This window comes from Saimiri boliviensis, chromosome 11 (genome assembly GCF_048565385.1).
Source record: "Saimiri boliviensis isolate mSaiBol1 chromosome 11, mSaiBol1.pri, whole genome shotgun sequence".
Taxonomy (NCBI): domain Eukaryota; kingdom Metazoa; phylum Chordata; class Mammalia; order Primates; family Cebidae; genus Saimiri; species Saimiri boliviensis.
In genome coordinates, this window is record NC_133459.1 from 57,753,537 (window position 1) to 57,772,637 (window position 19,101).

General features: G+C 39.5%; 1 protein-coding gene across 10 annotated transcripts in view; it reads left to right on the plus strand.

The window, feature by feature from the left end:
- Positions 1 to 19,101, plus strand: part of FGGY (FGGY carbohydrate kinase domain containing) — a 429,730-nt gene that overhangs the window by 63,652 nt on the left and 346,977 nt on the right. For all 10 annotated transcript variants that reach the window (XM_074380908.1, XM_074380904.1, XM_003921494.3 and 7 more), the window contains one exon: positions 9,468 to 9,556. In XM_074380908.1, the coding sequence (XP_074237009.1) occupies positions 9,468 to 9,556 (89 nt within the window). The remainder of the gene's footprint in view (positions 1 to 9,467; positions 9,557 to 19,101) is intronic.

Below are 19,101 nucleotides of genomic sequence, written 5' to 3' on the forward strand. Positions count from 1 at the left end.
GGACTTACAGACCAATTTCTGCACAGTCAAGAAATATTTTATTGGGAAAATAGGTATTCGATGCTAATTCTAGGGAGATAGATGAAGAAATTATAGTTCTTTCCTAAAAAAAAAAACCTAAGACTCTAGTAGAAGAGACAGGCCTACACATAATTTGAGAAAAAGGATGGTGGAGGAAACTAATGTTTACTATAAGTGTGCAAAGATGGGCACATGAACATGTATAATCTCATTGACTTGAATTCAGCTAACAATCCTATGAGTTAAATGTTGCTACAAATGAACAAAGTGAGACTCATGACATTAGGTGACTACTAGTCAACAACTAGTAAACAGGAGAACCAACATTTCGACAGAGGTGTGTCAGACTCTAAAACCCCTACTCTTTCCTGAAGAGGGAAAGATGTGGTGAAACTGACATTCTAAATCATAATAAAAACAATCATAAGTAAAAAGTGCTTACTCTGTGCCAGGTGCTGTTAAACAGATTACATATATTTGTTCATTTGATCCCCCATCAACCCTACGGCATAAGTACTATTATTGTCATCAGTCATTTTTTAGGATGAGGAAATTGAGATAAAGAATAGCTGAGTAGGTTGCCCAAGGCCACATAGCTGTGAAGTACTAGAGCCAGGATGTTCCCTCTTGCAGTCTGGCTCTGGAGAAGAGGCAGCAGAACGTACTGAGGCCCCTCTGCATCTAGTAACATATTACATGATCAGAACTGCTGTTGGACCAGTCTGTTTAGAGAATCAGGGACTGTGGAGATACTGACAGGTGAAGGTGTTGAGAGGTGAGGCTATAGAGGAAGCTGGGAACTGTCACAAAGGACCAGTGCCCTCCTCAAGGACCCTTAACAAACCATGCAAGAAATTTTCCTAGAAATATCTTCGGTGAGGTTGTACTGTTAGGGATCCGTTATAAGGAAGAGTTTAAGTTCTGATCTTATTCTGCTACTTGAGTTGTGAATGAACTTTTTGTTGTGGCCCTTGTCCATGCCCGGCAGGAAATCACAGTGGAACTCTGCAACAGTGGTGTAAATGAACAAGTAAGGACATACATACCCAAATAGGCTCCAAAGAAATGCCAGTTGGAACAGTAAAGTACATGTGTCCTTTACAGGTTGGGGATAAGTTCAGGCTGAAGGACATTTGGAAAGAAAGAGGAAGGGGCATCTGTGTGAGCCAGATTGGAACGGACACCAGCTTGTCCTCAGGTGTCCCAGAGCGCTCAACATTTGATGGAGCACTCTCCCCGCCACAGTCCCCGTCTCCATTGGTGCTTGGCAGCCATTCAGTGGTGCTGCAGTGACCTGGGAGTCCAAGCCAGGAAGTGAATGAATCCATTTTCCAATTAAAATGAAACTTCTCCAAAGGACCTGCTCACCCTGAGAGGAGAAATTTATCTTCCTGGCTGTCTGGCTTGCCTAGAATATGTCTCTGCTCCTAAAACAGACTGAGAAAAGCCATTAGCCTGAATGAAAAAAGAGAAGCTGGGACAGTTCTTATTCACAACCTCATTCATTTATCCATTCATTCCTTACTTTTATTTCTGCAGACTTTCATTTGGCTTATACATGTCTGCTCATTCATTTTATTCATTAGCTAACATTACTCATCATCTATAGGTCAGACACAATGTTGTATCCTAGGAGTAGAGATATTTAATAAAAAACATTGTTCTTGCCTTTGAGGAGCTTTCAGTCTAGCAAGGGAGACAGACAAATGAACAGATGATGGGAAATGCAGTGATAGGGATATTCACAGAGTATTACAGGGGCATAGCATAAGAGTATCTAAACTCAGCATAGGGAAGTCATGGGTGATTTCATGGAGTAGGAAACACCAGAGTTGAGTCCTAAATGTGTACACACAGAGACATATACACACTATTGCTTCTGTTTCTCTGGAGAACTCTAATACAGGGTGATAAGGTGGGCACCTCTTTGTGAATTAATTGGAAGTTGAAATTAGGATGGTGACTGAATGTAAGAATGACAGAAGAAGTCGAAGATGACTCCTTTGGTAACTGGGTTAACTTACATAGGAAATCAAGGAGGAGGAACACACTTGGTGGAAGGTAACAGATTTTGTCTTGGATATGTTGAGTTGGAAGTGCAGTGGTACATCCAGGAGACGTCTCAGAGGAGAGTTTGAATTGGAGTTTGAGATTTGGCATGTTATTCAGTGTGTAGTTGGTTGGAATCACAGGAGTGATTGAGACTTCTCAGAGAGCATGGGACAGTGAGAAGAACATTTGGTAACCTTTGTATAAGGCAAGATCCCTGGGGAGCATCAACATTTAAAGAGCAGCTAAAGAAAAGGAGCCCATGAAGGCGACAGAAAAGCACTGATGAGAAGGGCATGAGAAGGTCCAGGAGAGTGAGATACTGAGGAAGACTTCATCTCTCCCTTTGTCCCAGTCTTTGACTTTCTTTCATTTCTGCTCCAAGACCTGTTCACCCTTTCCAAAGCCTTCTCTTCCTATTAGGACTGCCTCCCTCTCTCCCACAGTTAGTACCACCTACAAGGCATTGCATGGTCCAGGTCACTGTGGCATCTCTCATTTCCTCAAATAAAAAATGCATTTCTGCATTATATTATGTTTTACAGAGGCAGATGACTGAACTCAAACATTGGGCTGGGCATTAGCGATCCAAATTTTGGTCTGACTTTCCATTTACCCATTGTGTGTGACCTGGGGATAATCATGGTCCCTTCCTAGGCTTTAGGTTCAAAATCTGAAAGCATAGTTTTCTGATTCCTGCCTTCCCTTCCTTAAAGAATTATACAGGCCAGATGAGATCATTCATGTCAAAGTGCTTTGAAAACTATGAAGCTCTGTAGCAGTAGAGTAAATTTTATTGACTTAAGAGGCACTTTATATTATTTTATTTAATCCTCACAACATCCTTGGAGGAAGATTCTGGGAATGTGGCATTTGAGGAAACTGGGGCTTAAAGAAATTAATTTGCCTAAAGCTACACAGCTGTTAAGTGGTGAGGCTGGTAATCAGAATCAGGTCTGCCAGACTCCAAAATTCTTAGGCCCCACCTACTGCAGCCTTGTTTTCGTCATACTTACAGTGGTGTCACACTCCTGGGAAAGTCAGCTTTGCTGAATATCATCAGTTTTCATTAAAATGATAACATATTTTATGGTTAGGAAGTCAACTCTAGTGTAGATTTTTTCTTTTTGTACAAGAGGAAAGGCCTCTGGGGAGAAGTGGGGGAAAGGGATGCATATAAATCCAGTTTTTGAAAATTAAATACATTATACAATAGAATTATTTCATTTTACAAAGAAATTGTATGATGTTACCATTAAACAAATTCTCCTCTAATGGGAGTAACGTGTCTTGTCTATTCAGATTTTTGTTTCTTGGGTTTTTCTCGGCAGTGACATAAATATTTATTCCACTTGACCTTCAGGCCTCTGCTTGCATCTCTCCCTGGAAGCCTTTTCTAGCCTCCCCAGGTCCCAAGCCCTTTCCCTCCTCAGAGCCCTGTCTGTGATTACTCATTAGAGGCAGATATATGGCCACACACAAAATATGATAATGTTATGAGGCTGACTCACAAAACCTTGGTATCGGGCTCATTACATTATTGTCATATATCATCTTATTACTTATCTATTCCTTTGTGCACATCTTTCTCTTGAAAGGACCTGGCTTTAGATTTTCTTATATCTGAATGAAACTCTGCATTTTTTTTTTTTTCATGAGTTAGACTTGGCTCTTGCCCTTTAGAAGTTTGTCATTTCAAGGTGGATTTAGGTATATGAATGAATAATTAGGATACAGCATGTGATGGAGAGATTCACAGAAAAGGTGACATCTGAGCTGGATTTGAATCAAGGACAGAGGTTTGATAAAGGGAGAAGATGAGAAAGTCAATTCAAGTAGAGATACCAGCTGAAACATAGACCTGGAAATATGAAAGAGTGTAATGTATCTGGGAAAGCAAAAGAGGTGAGAACAGAATGGAGGGTGTTAGAAGAGCCCAGAAAGTCATCATAATAATGATCATGGTCAAGTTGGAGGCAGGTTAAGTGTCCTGAGGGCTAGGTCACAGAGTTAAAATGGGATTCTAGGCCATGAGGAGATACTGAACCATCTTTAACAAAGGAATGGAATGGGAAACTTTGTTTTTAGAAAGATGCCTCTAGTAGTGCAAACCTCTCAGCTTATCTGTCTATCTGGTGTTCTGTCTGTGCATGGGAGTTTGAAACACACAGTTGTTTTATTCATTCTGAGAAGTTTCTGGCTGGGGTTTATGACCTATTCCATGCTTCAGCGCCATATTTCTTTTAAGAATGACATTGAAGATTATGTTTCTTCCTAAAACATCTTTCCTCTCTGGGCTATCAGCCTGTGCCTTAATTTGGAGTCTTGAACATAGGATAAGGATAAGATCTTGCTCTTTCTTGGGTAGTTGTGCTGGAAAACAACAGCATGAGTACTTGGAATGTGCAGGCAGGACTATTTATTGAGTGGGGAATTAGGAAGCTCTGTTCCCTCCCTTTTATTTACTGCTCACAGCAGATAGCCCAGATAGAATCCCTTAGCAATTAAATAGTAAATTACTTGGATAATCCTTTTTAACTGGTCATGCCTATCGTCTCGTGTTGCCCCTTGACCCTAGAGTCATTGCAGAAGCTGCCTCATTTCCCTTACGAGTTCCTTTGGTGTCTAGAAGCAGCAGAAACTTCACAGCTTCTCTTGAGTGGGAGAGAAAGGGTGAAAGCTACTCCTCTCTGTCCTGAGGCTGGCAGGGCGGCTGCAGCCTTGAATTTTGGACATACTGCCCTACCTCCACCCTTTGCTTAGACCCGCAGCTGTGTGAGCTGTGAGTAGTAGCCTCCTCCCAAGAAATGCTGTGGTTTGATGAAGTAATAGATGATTTTTTCTTTTTTTACAAAAGCTGTTCTCTTTGGTTGCTTTAAGCTGAGGGATTGCTTAGCTCAAAGGATTGTTGTTGGAATGCAGACGTCTTTTGTGCCAAGTCATATACCCCAAATCACTGCTGATTTCTTTTTTTCTTGAAAAGACTAGTTTTTGTTAGTTGCTTGGTAACTGGAGGATAGAAAGGCTTAACTCATTCAGCACAGAGAGCTCCTAGTTTGCACTCTATTAGGCCATCACCTAAGGAGATACTTCTGAAACTGGTGTGTGTTGAGGGCCTGCTCCTTGCACTCTCTAATCCATACAAAGTTTGTGCATGGAAGATGATAAGTATGTAGAAGTTACGCTAGTTGTCCAGGATTGAAATTGTACAGAAATGTGCTTAGAAGGGCTTTTGTTTGTCTTTTCTTCTGTGAAGAGTGGAAATAACTTCCATTATGACATTTCCAAAAGGCCCAAACCCACACCTCTGATTGGACTGGGAGGTTCAGGGTGGTAACTATGGCATCGCAGAAGGAAAAGATCACTTTAGAGAGGGAAACCCTGTGACTTTGGACTAAGCCCCTGTGGTCTGACCCCTAGTTCCTTAGTATGTGAGTATTGTATATTACCTACACACCTGTGAACCATCTGAAGATTAAATGAAGATACTGTTGTAAACTGTGGAGGATTTAGAGGATAATCACTATGTCCTAACGTAGGCCCAGTGGTTACAAGTATAGAATTAATTCAGTAAGATTGAGGCCTTCGGATGGGATTGTGTGGACTGGAGAGAAGGAGGGACAGAGAGATTTTCCTGCAGAAGTAGACTAAAAATTCATCTGTAGGGGTAATGTGCTCTTGGCTGATATGGCATTTGATGACAAAGCACTTGTGAATAAGGTAGCCTAATATAAAAATCTGCATGGGGCTGGGCATGGTGGCTCAGCCTGTAATCCCAGCACTTTGGGAGGCCAAGGTGGGCGGATCACAAGGTCAGGAGTTTGAGACCAGCCTGACCAACATAGTGAAACTCCCATCTTTACTAAAAATACAAAAAAAATTAGCTGGGTGTGGTGGTGCATGCCTATAGTCCCAGCTACTTGGGAGGCTGAGGCAGGAGAATTACTTGAAGCCAGGAGGTAGAGGCTGCAGTGAGCTGAGATCACGCCTCCAGGCTTCTGGAAACATTTCCTGTCATCCATACCCTTTCTTTACTTCTCTTTGCTGGCATATCTCCAGACTTCCCTTTTATAGAGAAAGCAGGGGATACTGCTAGCTTCTCTTCGAGACCATGTGCATCCTTAATAGTGCCTCATACTTCCCACAACATGTTATTGCTAGTTCCTCATCCCATAAATATTTGTTGAATTACTAGACAGCTCAGCTTCACCTTCAGATTCCTCTTATGTGAAGGGTGCTTCAGCGCTTATAGAGGGCTTCCACATGTGTTATCTCCTTAGAGAGGAGCTGGGCTGGAATCTGGCTTTGATCGGTGAATGTTAGTGTGGTCTCAGAAAGAAAGAATGCCTGGACTCCTTGCTCCTCCTATTCTCAGTGTCTCTTTTTGGCAAAAGGCTTGAAGTTCTTTGTGACATTTTGCTTGGGTTCCCTTGTCCCACAGTGGCTGTCTGTGTGGCTACAGGCTAAAAATTGTTGTTATGTAATGTCTTTAATGACCACATACAAGATTTAGAAGAAGTAGTTATTTTTCCCCCGAGTTTATGAAGATTGTTGTGCTTCTGCTTGAAGCACTGGTTGTTGCTGCAGTGATCTGGCGTTTCATATCTGATCATTGGCCTTTGCTTTCTGGAACCTTTAGAAAGAGGCTGCCTTTTCTCCTCTCCCTGACTACTGATTGCCGAAACCACAAAACATATGGAAATAGATTTCAGGGACTATCCAAAAGGCATTCTGGTAGTTTGAATCAAAGAATTTCAAAAGCTACCATTTTCTGATTGTGGCTTGTTAGCTAGTATATAAAGATACTTAGAGATACTACTAGTTTGCAGCTGTGTTAGGAAAATTTAGTATCTTTAAGTTTTGTTTTGTTTCACATTAACATCTTAGTATGGGCAGGCATTCAAAGAGAAATTTAGAACAGGTCGATTTCTAGTTACAAGCTTTCACCTAGATGTTTAGAAAGTTAAAACAACAGCAGTAACAGAGAATTAGCATGATACTTTGCCTTTTGCATCTGAACTCTTGATATTGTTTTGGTAGGGCGAGCACTTGGGATAGTACTGTTTATCTGCTGTAAATAGATGTTGGTGTTTATATAGTAGAGTTAGGGAAGCACTATGTAGGAAGAACTCAGAGAATTCCAATAAAGGCCAGTTGTTTACAAAATAGATATAGTAACAGTCAACTTTTGTGTTGCTCTAAGGAGATAATAACACGTGGAAGCCCTTTATAAACTGAAGCACTCTTTACATAAGAGGAATTGGAAGGTGAAGCTGAGCAGCTTGTCTAGTAATTCAGCAAATATTTACTGAGTGCCTACTTTGTGTCACCCTGCAGCGGGTACTGAAATATGCCTCTTTTGGAAATTCTGCATTGTTGCCCTTAGGTTCCCAGAGATACTCCTGTGCTTATAATTCCTTTCACTTACAGCTTTTTGGAGAGGGAGTAATAGAAACCAGGACATGGAAATTTGTCTGGATGGTAGGAAACCTTTCTTGTTAGTGCTTCTGTCTTCATTACTATTCTGTTTTTGACATTCTACCTCTTCAGGTGCTTGGCAGAAAATGGCCATTTCATGCTTTCCAAGTTTATCTTACTTACCTCTGGTTCCATTCACAGGCAGAAGTGAAAGGGTTCCATTTGGGTCCTGATTCTAAGTTCTTAGGAGAAGAAATCTGGTTGGCACATCTAGGTCACATGTCTAAACCTGGTCGAACCAAGTGCTTGTAGTAAGGGGATGAGACTTACGTAGTTTCTGCTTGGCAGCTGAGGGTCCTCTCAGTTGGGGTAGAGGAGGGGAGACAATCATCCAATATCATGGTGAACATGACTGATAAGATCTTTGACCTCACAGAGCTTATAGTCAGTCTGTCAAGAAAGAAAGACATTTGTATTAGTCTGATCTCATGCTGCTAATAAAAACATACCAGAGACTGGGTAATTTATAAATGAAAGAGGTTTAATTGACTCATAGTTCAGCAAGGCTGGGGAGGCCTCGGGAAACTTACAATCATGGCAGAAGGAGAAGCAAACGCAACCTTCTTCATTTGGTGGCAGGAGAGAGAAGTGCAGAGTGAAGGCGGGGGAAGCCCTTTATAAAACCATCAGATCATGTGGGAACTTACTCATTATTATGAGAACAGTATGGAGGAAACCACCCCCATAATTGAATTCTTCCTATAGGGTCCCTCCTATGACACATGGGGATTATGGGAACTACAATTTAAGATGAGATTTGAGTGGGGACACAGCCAAACCTTATCAACATTACACAAATAATTGTGGGGGTAGCAGGGGTTGTATGACAACTAGACTTAAACTTAAACAGGAGATCCTGGAAACTCTCCCCAAGGAATGGTGGTGGGTGGGGGTCACCAAATGAGGAAGGCAGGTGATGTGGATCCTGGGAGGGCACAGGGTGGTGGATGAGGAATGAATGTTTTATGCAGAAGCAACAAAGGAAAGAAAATGCCCAGCAGTAAGAAAAAAATCTGGCCATTTGACAATATAGAGAACCAAGTCTTTAAAATGTACAGTGGCTTGATTATGTGGCCATTCTCTTTGACTTAGACTGGAAGTTCTTTGAGAGCAGGGACCATCTTTTTTTCTATTGACTTTGGAACCAGTTGGCATATGGAGAATTTTATATGGCAGGGCGCATTTAGTTTCATTGGGCAATTTCTGAGTACAGCTTCTTTCCAGCTTATGTCTGCTCAATGTTGAAATCTTGTTATGTGTCTTAAAGTGTATCATCTCAACATTCACTGGAAAGATGGATTGCATACCTTACAGCGTGTACTTTTGATACGGCTTGGCTATGTCCCTATCCAAATTTCATCTTGAATTGTAGCTCCCATAATTCCCTCATGTTGTGAGAAGGACCCGGTGAGAGATAATTGAATCATGTGGGTGGTTTCCCCCATACTGTTCTCATGGTAGTGAATAAGTCTCATGAGATCTGATGGTTTTATAAGAGCTTTCCCCTTTTGCTTGGCTCTCATTTCTCTCTCTTGTCTGCTGCCATGATGGTGAGGCCTTCCCGGCCATGTGGAACTATCAATCAATTAAACCTCTTTTTCTTTTTAAATTACCCAGTCTTGGGTATGTCTTTATCAGCAGTGTGAAAATGGGTTAATACAGAATTTCTGTCTCTCCAGGTTGGTGAAGAGGGTTTTAAGGGAAATTGTGGTCATTTTTGGAAGGATCAAGAATTCTCAGTTTTCCTTTCTTGTATAAATACTGCTTTTATATCATTCCTCCCCCCACCAAACCCCTGAACAGATGTTTTAATGGGAATTGTTGGCTATGCTTTTGTTTTGAAAAATTTGAAACATTATTGAAAGAGGAGAGGGGTAGAAAACTCCATAATTGATTCTAATATATATTTAATTTGGCAGAACTTGAGAGAGACTTGCTGGGATAAGGCGGGACATTTCTTTGATCTCCCAGACTTCTTATCATGGAAGGCAACAGGTGTCACAGCACGGTATGTTAATTACAAGTTGGATTGTATTTGCATTCTTCCATTCTTGGATGTCTGTATATATATTGCTTTTTAAACTGTCTTTGACTGGATATACTGTTGGTACATCTGCATGCGATTTTGCATACTTGAAACATCTTGAATCTATCTTCCACCTCCACAGCACATGCCCAAACATTGTTGTTCCTAAGAGCCCTGGAATGTGAGTATCCAAGGTGAAGACCATTCATTAAAATTGGTCACATTTGAAGGAGATGGGAAAAATCCAGACTGAAATGTGGGTTTTTCCAAAGGTGCTTTTTACATGATGAATAAAAGGAAAAAATACACACACACACACACACACACACATATACACACACAGTCTCTTTCTCTCTCTCACACACACACACACACACAAACACACACACACACACACACACACACACACACACACAGAGTCATGCATTTCTTAATGACAGGGATAACTTCGGAGAAATGTGTTGTTAGGCAATTTCATTATTACTGCAAACATCGTACTTTCACAAACCTAGATTGTATATTCTACTACATATCTAGACTATATGTGCATGTGTACATGTATTTCGGCCTCCAATATTAACCAGGAGATACTTTTTTCAAGGGAGCTGATTTAACTGGATGGGTGTGTTATGTATTTCTTTGCTTTTTATGTAAATGTACCTCATTCCATACTGCAGAGGTATATTGGTTGAAGTCAACAACTATTTTTCAGTGAATTATGAATAAATTAAAAATAGAGCATATGCTACATAACAGAAACTTGCATAAAATACTCAATTGAGTATGAAATTGTGGCTACTATAATTAATGGAGTGAATGTATGTGTGGAGATACATAGTCAAGTTGGACATGAAATCTCTAAGTATGACAAGCCTCTCGTCATGATGACCTCAGATTTAAGGAGACGCATAAGGTCAGAGCAGGTCTTCTCATCTTGAATAAGATTTAGAATCTGGATTGAACAAACCTGTGAGGAAGGGAATCATTTCCCAGAGGAAAGGTAAATCTCTAGACATTAAGGAGGCAGGTGTTCTAAGTTAAAATCAGCTCATTCAGCGAGGGGCCAAATCCTACCTCCTTGCCTTCTTGTTTGAACTCAAGGGAAGGCGGAAATAGCAGTACCATTTCTCCTATCTCATTCTCTTTTGTAGTGAGTTGATAGGGTGTGATAATTAAGCAGCAGGGGCTTCCAGGAGGGAGATAACAGAGAACATTTCACAAGCATGTCATTCTTAATGTCAGCTCTTCCCAATCTCCTCGCAGTGAAACAGTCATTAGCCAAAGGTCCTGGGGCAGAGAAATCCATGTGCATGTAAAAATGGCCTCCGCAAACCTCAGCTACATGCCATCTCTGTCAAGAGGCCCCTGGAGGAGTAGTCTCCACTATACCCTGGAAGGTGTAATTAGTCACTGTTACAGTTATCACCAGTGGGGAGTGCAGTGTGTAAGTGAAGATGTCATCTTGAACATTCCCCTTTTGGTGTCACTCTTTTTGTCTATAGCATAGGGATTGTGATATCTATCTTGCAAATTTCTTGTGAGAATCCTATTAAAGCATTTTTTTTTTTCCAAATTAGCTGGATTATAAGAATTTACCTGAATGATTTGTTCAAAACACATATCCCCGGGTCTTCTAGTTTTCAGCCTAATGAATCAGAATCTCCATGGGAGATGTGGGTATCTGTATGTTAGCAAGCGCCCAGGTAGTTGTATGATCAGGTAACTTTGGACAACACTGCCTTGCAGAATATATATGAAGGTGGTATGTGGTTCTGAGTGAGAGAGAAGTGTTTTAAAGGCCGAATGAGTTTTTTGAATTTAAAAGTTGTAAACCAAAAACAAAATTCTAATTCCCCTGCCATCTGAATGGACCCCTTCTCTTAGCCAAGGGCATTTCAAAGTTAACCTGAACAGCTAGTTCAGGCCATGATGGGAAGGGTGAGGGTCAGTCCTCTCTTTTGGAATTCTGGAAAAGCCAACAAGCAAACATCAACACAGACCTTAAATCTGATAAGAAACGTTTACAGTCTGTTCTCTCTGAAGCTTGCTAAGTGGAGACTTCATCTACATAATAAAACCTTGGTCTCCACAACTCCTTATCTTAACCCAGAAGTTCTTTTCTATAGATAATATTAACTCTTTCAACCAATTGCCAATCAGAAAAATTTTAAATCTACCTATGACCTGGAAACCCCTGCTTTGAGTTGTTCTACCCTTCACAGTATTAACCTTACATGTACTGATTGATGTCTCACGTCTCCCTAAAATGCATAAAAGCAGGGTGTGCCCCTACCACCTTGAGCACTTGTCATCAGTACCTCTTGAGGCTGTGTCCTGGGTACATCCTAAACCAGGCATCCTCAGACTTTTTACACAGGGGGTCAGTTCACTGTCCCTCAGACCGTTGGAGGGCCACCACATACTGTGCTCCTCTCACTGACCACCAATGAAAGAGGTGCCCCTTCCTGAAGTGTGGCGGGGGGCCGGATAAATGGCCTCAGGGGGCCGCATGCACCCCGCGGGCTGTAGTTTGGGGACGCCTGTCCTAAACCTTGCAAAATAAACTTTCCAAATTGATTGAGATCTGTCTCAGATACTTTTGGGTTCACAAAGTGGAGGTTTCTTGTTAACTTATCAGAACATGCTCGGGGCTTCTATCCTTGCCTTTGACAATCTCAAACCTTGAGGAAGCAGAAAGTTTAATCCTTGGAAATGATTTATTGGCTGTCTAGTCATCCTTTCCATTTTTATTGGCCATGACACTCATGACTCATTCTATTTTCATTAGTATAAATTAATCATCTCCTTCCCCCACCCACTCCATGCTTGTGAGCACCTTCAGAGACCTCCCTTCCCACTTCCCTCTCTTTCAGAGAGCAAAGCCTGTGGACCCTGGGTACCAGGTTTCTCTAGCAAAGGTGGTTGCCCTTTCCCCTGGCCCACTTATAGCTTGCATGTGTCTTTCTCTCTCTAATTTACTCAATATTTCTCCCTTCTCTATATCTACTTGCATATTAAGGTAAAACGAGGAACCTCTCTGAGCTTTCTGGATTGTAGATGGAAATAATGACAACACCTGCTCCGTGGGGTTATTGTAGAGAAAGCTTCTAACACAATGCTGAGAAAGCTTTTTAAAGGTATTAGCTATTTCATTTAGTTCCCTTTCTGTATCAGTTTTGGCAGTGAGTCTTTACATTAAGCATAGTGGAAAGAGGGAAATCCTTGTGGTCAGACTGACCTGGTTTCAGTGTCTCCATCATGTGCTGTCTGCAAGAACCTGGAGCAAATTATTTACCTTCTGAACCTTATTTCCTCATCCATAAGCCCACGCAGGGCTATTAAAAGAGAGGTTCTTTGGGTAAAACATGTAGCACATAGTATTTACACAATAAAGAGTTCTTTTAATGAAAAATCCACATTGTCTGTTCCCTCTTCTAGAATAAGGAAGACGAGGGTCTGAATTTAAATGTGCCCATTTCAAAAAAAAAAAAAAAAACTTTGGGTAATAAAACACCAATTTGGCCTCCTCTGGGCGAAGAAGAGGTTGAGATATGGTGTTTATTTGGCTCTTACATGTGATTATTTTGGGAGGTTTTGGGGAAAATGAGTGCCAAAAAGGCTAGAGGGTCTTTCTTAAAAATATATTTTTATTATTCTAGTAGAGTCAAGACTAACAAGCAATTGGATTTCACCTTGTGTTAAAGCTTTCAAACTTGTTTTTGGCAATGACAGTGTATAAGAACACCTCCCCTTTCTCTCTTCTGTCTCTATTTTCCTCTCCTCTCTTTCATGTGTTTTTCCCCCATTCCCCACTTGTATTGTTCTTACCCTTCAAAATATGGCAGCTACTTTTGTTTATCTGGGTCACTGAGAAAATCACCATTTGGCCCATGATCACTTTGTAATTCAGTTTCATTCTTTTTCTTATATTAAGGAAAATAATTATTGCTATTTTTGTTAATAATGATAATGGTAATTATCATTTATTGAGTGCCTTCCCTTTATCTGTGCTAGGCATATTTAGCAAATGTTAACTGTTAGTCCTTATGACCATCCTTACAGCAGGTGGTATCATTACCACTTTACCATTCAAGAACTGAAGCAGAATGTTTTAGTAATTTGCCACATTCTTTCTGTTAAGTGGGTACTGTCTACAATTTTGATGACATGAGGAATGGGAAGTCATACATTTGAATGGTAGAAATTTTTTATAGGCAGAAAAATATATGTATGAATTCTCCCTCTAAAGAGGTTTGAGGTGACTGATAATCTAAAAAAAAAAGTGATAAAAAATAGAAAAAATCAGAATGGAGTGAAAATAATGATAGGGTAACTGAGCTGAAGCTAAGAGCTTTAGAGAACCTTTAGAGAATTAATAATTACTAATAAATTTGTTTTCAAGCTTCCTAGTGGCCAAAGCAAAGACAGAGCTTGAACAAGATTAACTGAGTGAACAGATAAAAACTTTACTGCCGTTCAAGGGAAGTAGAACTTTTTCTAACATTGAGAGTTTGAGAGAAATTAATCCTAGGTTATCAATGGTAGACAATATGAATTATTTAAAAGTATGTCCTATTAAATTTAGTTATAATTTTAAATAAAGTTTTAATTTTAAAATACGTTTATAGAAAAGTTGTGAAGACACTAAAGAATTCCCACATAGTTGATGTCCAGTTTTTCCCATTAACATATTAATATGATACATTTGTCATAATTAATGGACTGATAATATATCATCATTAATTAAATTTCATACTTTATTCTAATTTTTTTTAGTTTTTACCTACTGGCCTTTTTACTATAGTCATGACTTCTTAGGCTCCTCTTGGCTGTGATAGTTTCTGAGTCTTTCTTTTTGATGCCCTTGAGAGTTTTGAAGAGTATTGGTCATTTTTGTTGTAGGATGTGCCTCTGTTGAAATTTGTCTAATGTTTGTCTTATGGTGAGACCTGGGTAGTTTGTTTTTGGGAGAAAGTTCACAGAGATAAAATACCTTTCTCTTCATATCAAGGATATGCACTCCCAGCACAACTTATCACTGTTGATGTTCAACTTGATCACTTGGCTGAGATATTGTTTATTAGGTTTCTCCTTTATAAAGTTACTCTTCCACCCCTGTCATATTGTATTTCTTGGAAGGAAGTCGCTATGCACAGCCCACACATAAAGAGTGGGGAACAGTTATGCTTCATTTTCTTGAGGCTGTAGTATCTACATATATTACTTTGAATTATTCTTTATGGGAGATTTGTCTTTTCTCAGCTCACCTTTTTTTTTTTTTTTTTTTTTTTCCCCCGCTTTGAACTAAAATAAATGGTTTACCAGGCTTCTTATGTACAAAGAAGGGACACTGTAAGTTTGGTTTAGAGGTTAAATGTTAGAATTTCTGAGACATTTCTGTGGCATATGGGAAAACAGGGTTGAATTTCTAGAATCTCAGGTTTATTTTTCCTTGTATTTCTTTTTATTAAATTAACATATTCTGTTTATTAATTTTACATTTCCTCTCCCTTCCCTTATAATGTACAATGCTGTGTGTGTTGTTAGTAAATATGCTACCTTTTCCTTTAAAGAGATGAATTTATGGCTTTCAGAAACTGAAGTCCCTTTAAAATAATTATTATTTTTCTTATTTGTATCATTCTCTGCATTTTGAGTTTATAAGGGATATTATTGTTATTCATCTTGGGTTTTTACTAATCTGCCAGGAGATTATTATGTTGGGTTATTGATCTGTAGTCATTTTCTAACTACAATTTATAGGATGTCAAATACAGTACCATTATTTAGTCTCTTATTCTACTGATTCTTCTTTTTTTAAAAAAATTGGAAATATGCTTTGTACGATTTTTTACTTAATATTGTATTTTTTACATTAATAAATATCTGAAAATGTTTTTGATGTCTGTGTTCTATCCTATGTCAGTATCAGTTTTGCCAAGATTTTGGGCTTGAAATGGGATCTTACTTTAATTTGCATTTTTGGTTATTGAATCCAATTAATTTTTCTTATATTTATCAACCACTTATTTATGTATGTCATTGTCAATTACTAATTGTGACGATTAGTACTATGTATTTCAATGATCTATTTATGTTGGTTGCCAATGTTTGTATTGGGATTTCAGTGTTTTCTTCAATTTTGGTGAGAATTTTTAAAAAAATTCTCTTACTTCCCTCCCCTTCTTTAAAAAAAATTATACCCATTTTAGTATACATAAAGTAATCTCTTATTGTGGTTTTAGAGTTGACTTTTTTAATATTATAAATCTGTGGAATAAAAGTAAAATTGATTGGATTTATATCATCTTAGAAGTAACTTTTTTTTAGCAAGGATTCCCCAGGAAGTGTTATGAAATTAAAAATTAAAGATGTCTGAGAGTGAGGGATAGAAGCACAGTTATTTCTGAGATGCTTGATGCTAAATCTCTTTGATTTGCATGGTTTTATGGTTGTGTTGAAGGATGATTTCTCAGAACAATGGTATTTAAAACAGCTCTTCTAAGTTCTAGGAAGGATTCAGTCATTCTCTCTCACCAGTTTATTTTTTTAGTATATTTAATAGTGCTGAGAAATAACTGGTAAATATTAGATTTTCTTTACCTTTATTTTTGGGAAAGAAGAGTGTTTTCACTCTCTACAGAATAAATATTCTTATTACTTCACTAATGATAGTAGAAATAAAAGGAATTTTAAAATAAAAGTGACTAAAACTCATAAGGGCCTATTCTTTTCTGGGTAGGTGCCCAGGAGACTTCAGGCCAGCCCAGCCTGAGTTCGGAGACTTAAAGTCCAGGAAGGGTGAGAGAGGATGAAGCATGCTGGGTCAGTGGGGCTGGGGGCTATGGGGGAAGTAGGGAGTAGGAGGTGCTAACATTATGAGAAGGAGTTAAGGCACAGGTTCTTAGGGACTGTGCCCTGCACTTGTACTCACCTGTCACATCACTGACTGTCCCTCCCTCTGCTACACTGAGACAAAGTCTGAGGAGAGTTGAGGTTGCTTCTTTCTCTTTTCATCGGTAAAGCCAATCTGTATAGAAAAGGTTGAGAATCCCCCTCTTTGTCCTTTGGGGGAAAGGGTAAAACTGTGTGACCTCGGCAATTATGATGTGCACCCCTCACTGAGAACCACTAGTCTGAATCTGTTCCATTTCTATAAAGTTTTTTCCCCCAGTTCTCTGCTGTGTACATCTAGACGTGGATTTTGTGTGGCTGGAAGATGATCTTTAGCATGACTGTCATTTTGCAACTGAGCAGCAATATAGCTTTTCCTTTACTGAACAATTTTCTCTGAGACCTTGAATCACTTTTGGAATTTAATTTCATTTGCTCTTTCAATGTGATAAAGTAGAACTCTCTCTGAATTTGATTCCTCACTTACAAACAGATATGATAGTATATTCTCTGTTGAAAATGTTTGCATGTTGTGAGGATGCTAAAGAGTTAGATCTCATTTTAGGGAACAGAACTGAAACTCAGAAGGGTCCCATTCTGAGGGTGAAACAAGTGTGTGGAGTAAGAGTTAGATTTTAAGGGGGACATTCTTGGATCATGCCTTGCTCAGGGATCCTTTTCCTGACCCAAGAAGGCCTTCCTCAGGATAGATTGGGCATCTCAGTCTTCATGGACTCTTAAATCCATTTCTTACCCAAGGCGGCTAACTCTGTCAGTGGGCTATTTTGTGAACTTCATACTTTTTGAATATGTTATATTTATGTGATTCTTGGTAGCCTGAAGAAGCTTGGTAGAGATTCAGATGAGTTAATCTGCTTAAAGGTGTCGGTATTCAGTCTTGGAAGCCGTGGTACTAGAGCTCCGAAGGCTTGGCAGTTTTCAGGACCTACATCACAAGATGCAGAAGCGGTGTGGCTTGGAGCTTGGGGTTACCTGATCTAACCAGGTAGCTTGGGGCCCCTGGCACGCATGTCAGACTTTTCTCATCTGCAAAATGTGGTGCTTGGATTAGGTGATTCATTTAGTACTGCCCAGGCCCAAAGTTCTGAGTCTGTAAGATATAATGGGGTTGACCAAAGTCTCCTTTTGGATTCTTCTTTAAAACTCCTTCCTTTGAAAGGAGATTGTTAAGGACAGACCTCAAAATTCAACGCTTTGTGCTATAATTTAATGTTAAAATACTGTACCCTTTCCTTTCCTCCTTTTTCTCCTTTACTACTTCTATTTTGTTTCTTTTTTGAAGATATACCTCCTTTTAATATTTTTCTTAATTTTTCTTTCTTCTCTCTGTAAATTATCAAGGGCCTTTGGAGAGAATTCTTAAATGTTATTAAGCAATTGCATTCGGGGAGCCCTTTGTTCCCAGACCATTTAGAAGATTGCTTTTCCTTTTGTTAAATACAAAAAATTGTCAAACTGTATTGTTAAAATGTGCCAAAAACTGCATTCACCAATAAAAAATGTCAGCTCTCATTATTGCCCAGATATTATTCTTTTCAAAAGCTGAGCACTCTTGCCAGGCTTTCTAAACAATCTTCAGCTCATTCATCTTCCTGGTTTTGTTACATTTTGAACCTCTCTGCGTCTATATAAGGTGGCAGCCTGTCTTTTAAAAATTAATGGGTTCCAAATGCCATTCAAACCTATTTCCGCCCTCCTCCTCTCCTCCCCGACTCTGCCTGTTAGGAGTCTTATGTTCTGTATAAATATTGAGCTGGAGATAGTTTCTAAAGAGGTGTTTGGACCTTTAATTAACATTGACAGCCTGTCTGCTTAGGATTTCTCTCTACTGTCTCCATGGAAAAGTCAGGTAGGTCAGTATGGGGAGGAGGGACCTCTGCAGTGGATGTGTTCCTGGCTGCTGGCCCTAGAGACACTGCACTCTGAGCCAACCATGAAGTCATTTTGAATTTAAGGAGTCTAGCTAATCCAAGGCAATGTGTCTTAATTTGACAAAGTAAAGGCTGCCCGATAAGCAACCCTAACTACAAATTCTGTGGAACAGGGGGTGTTTGTAAGTTTAGATTGTGCTAGAGAAATGTGGTGATGTGGAAGAACGGGCTCGTTTTCTGCTGTTTACTCTCTTTGCCACCCCAACCCCCGCCTCTCTCCTTTCTCTCTTACTTACTTTGGCCCAAATCAGCCCTGCAGTCTGGCCTCTGCAGTGGCTTGATGTGAAATTTGAGAAACATATGTAGTTTTCTATTTCAGGAAAGTGATCTCAGGGATTGAATGTGTTTTTTTGTTGGCTGTTAAGCTCTGATCTTGCCCAGTGTGGTTTTTTGATGATGAGAAAGAGGCTTCGAAGTGCTTTTTATCAGAATTTCATGTAATAAAACTTAAGGTTTGGTTTCTTTATTTCAGCCCGCAACCCCCTCCCAGGCTCAGGACACAATGTCATCTATTCTGTCAGAAGTGGGAAGAAGTACACATTGTTCATATTACAATCACGTCTTTGCTTCTCGCACACACATATATAAGAATGGCCACTGTGTCTGTCCTTTACAAAAGCTATTTTAAATGTAGTTCAGTGGAGGACCAAAGGTCTGCGTAGTGTCTCTTACAAAGGAAAA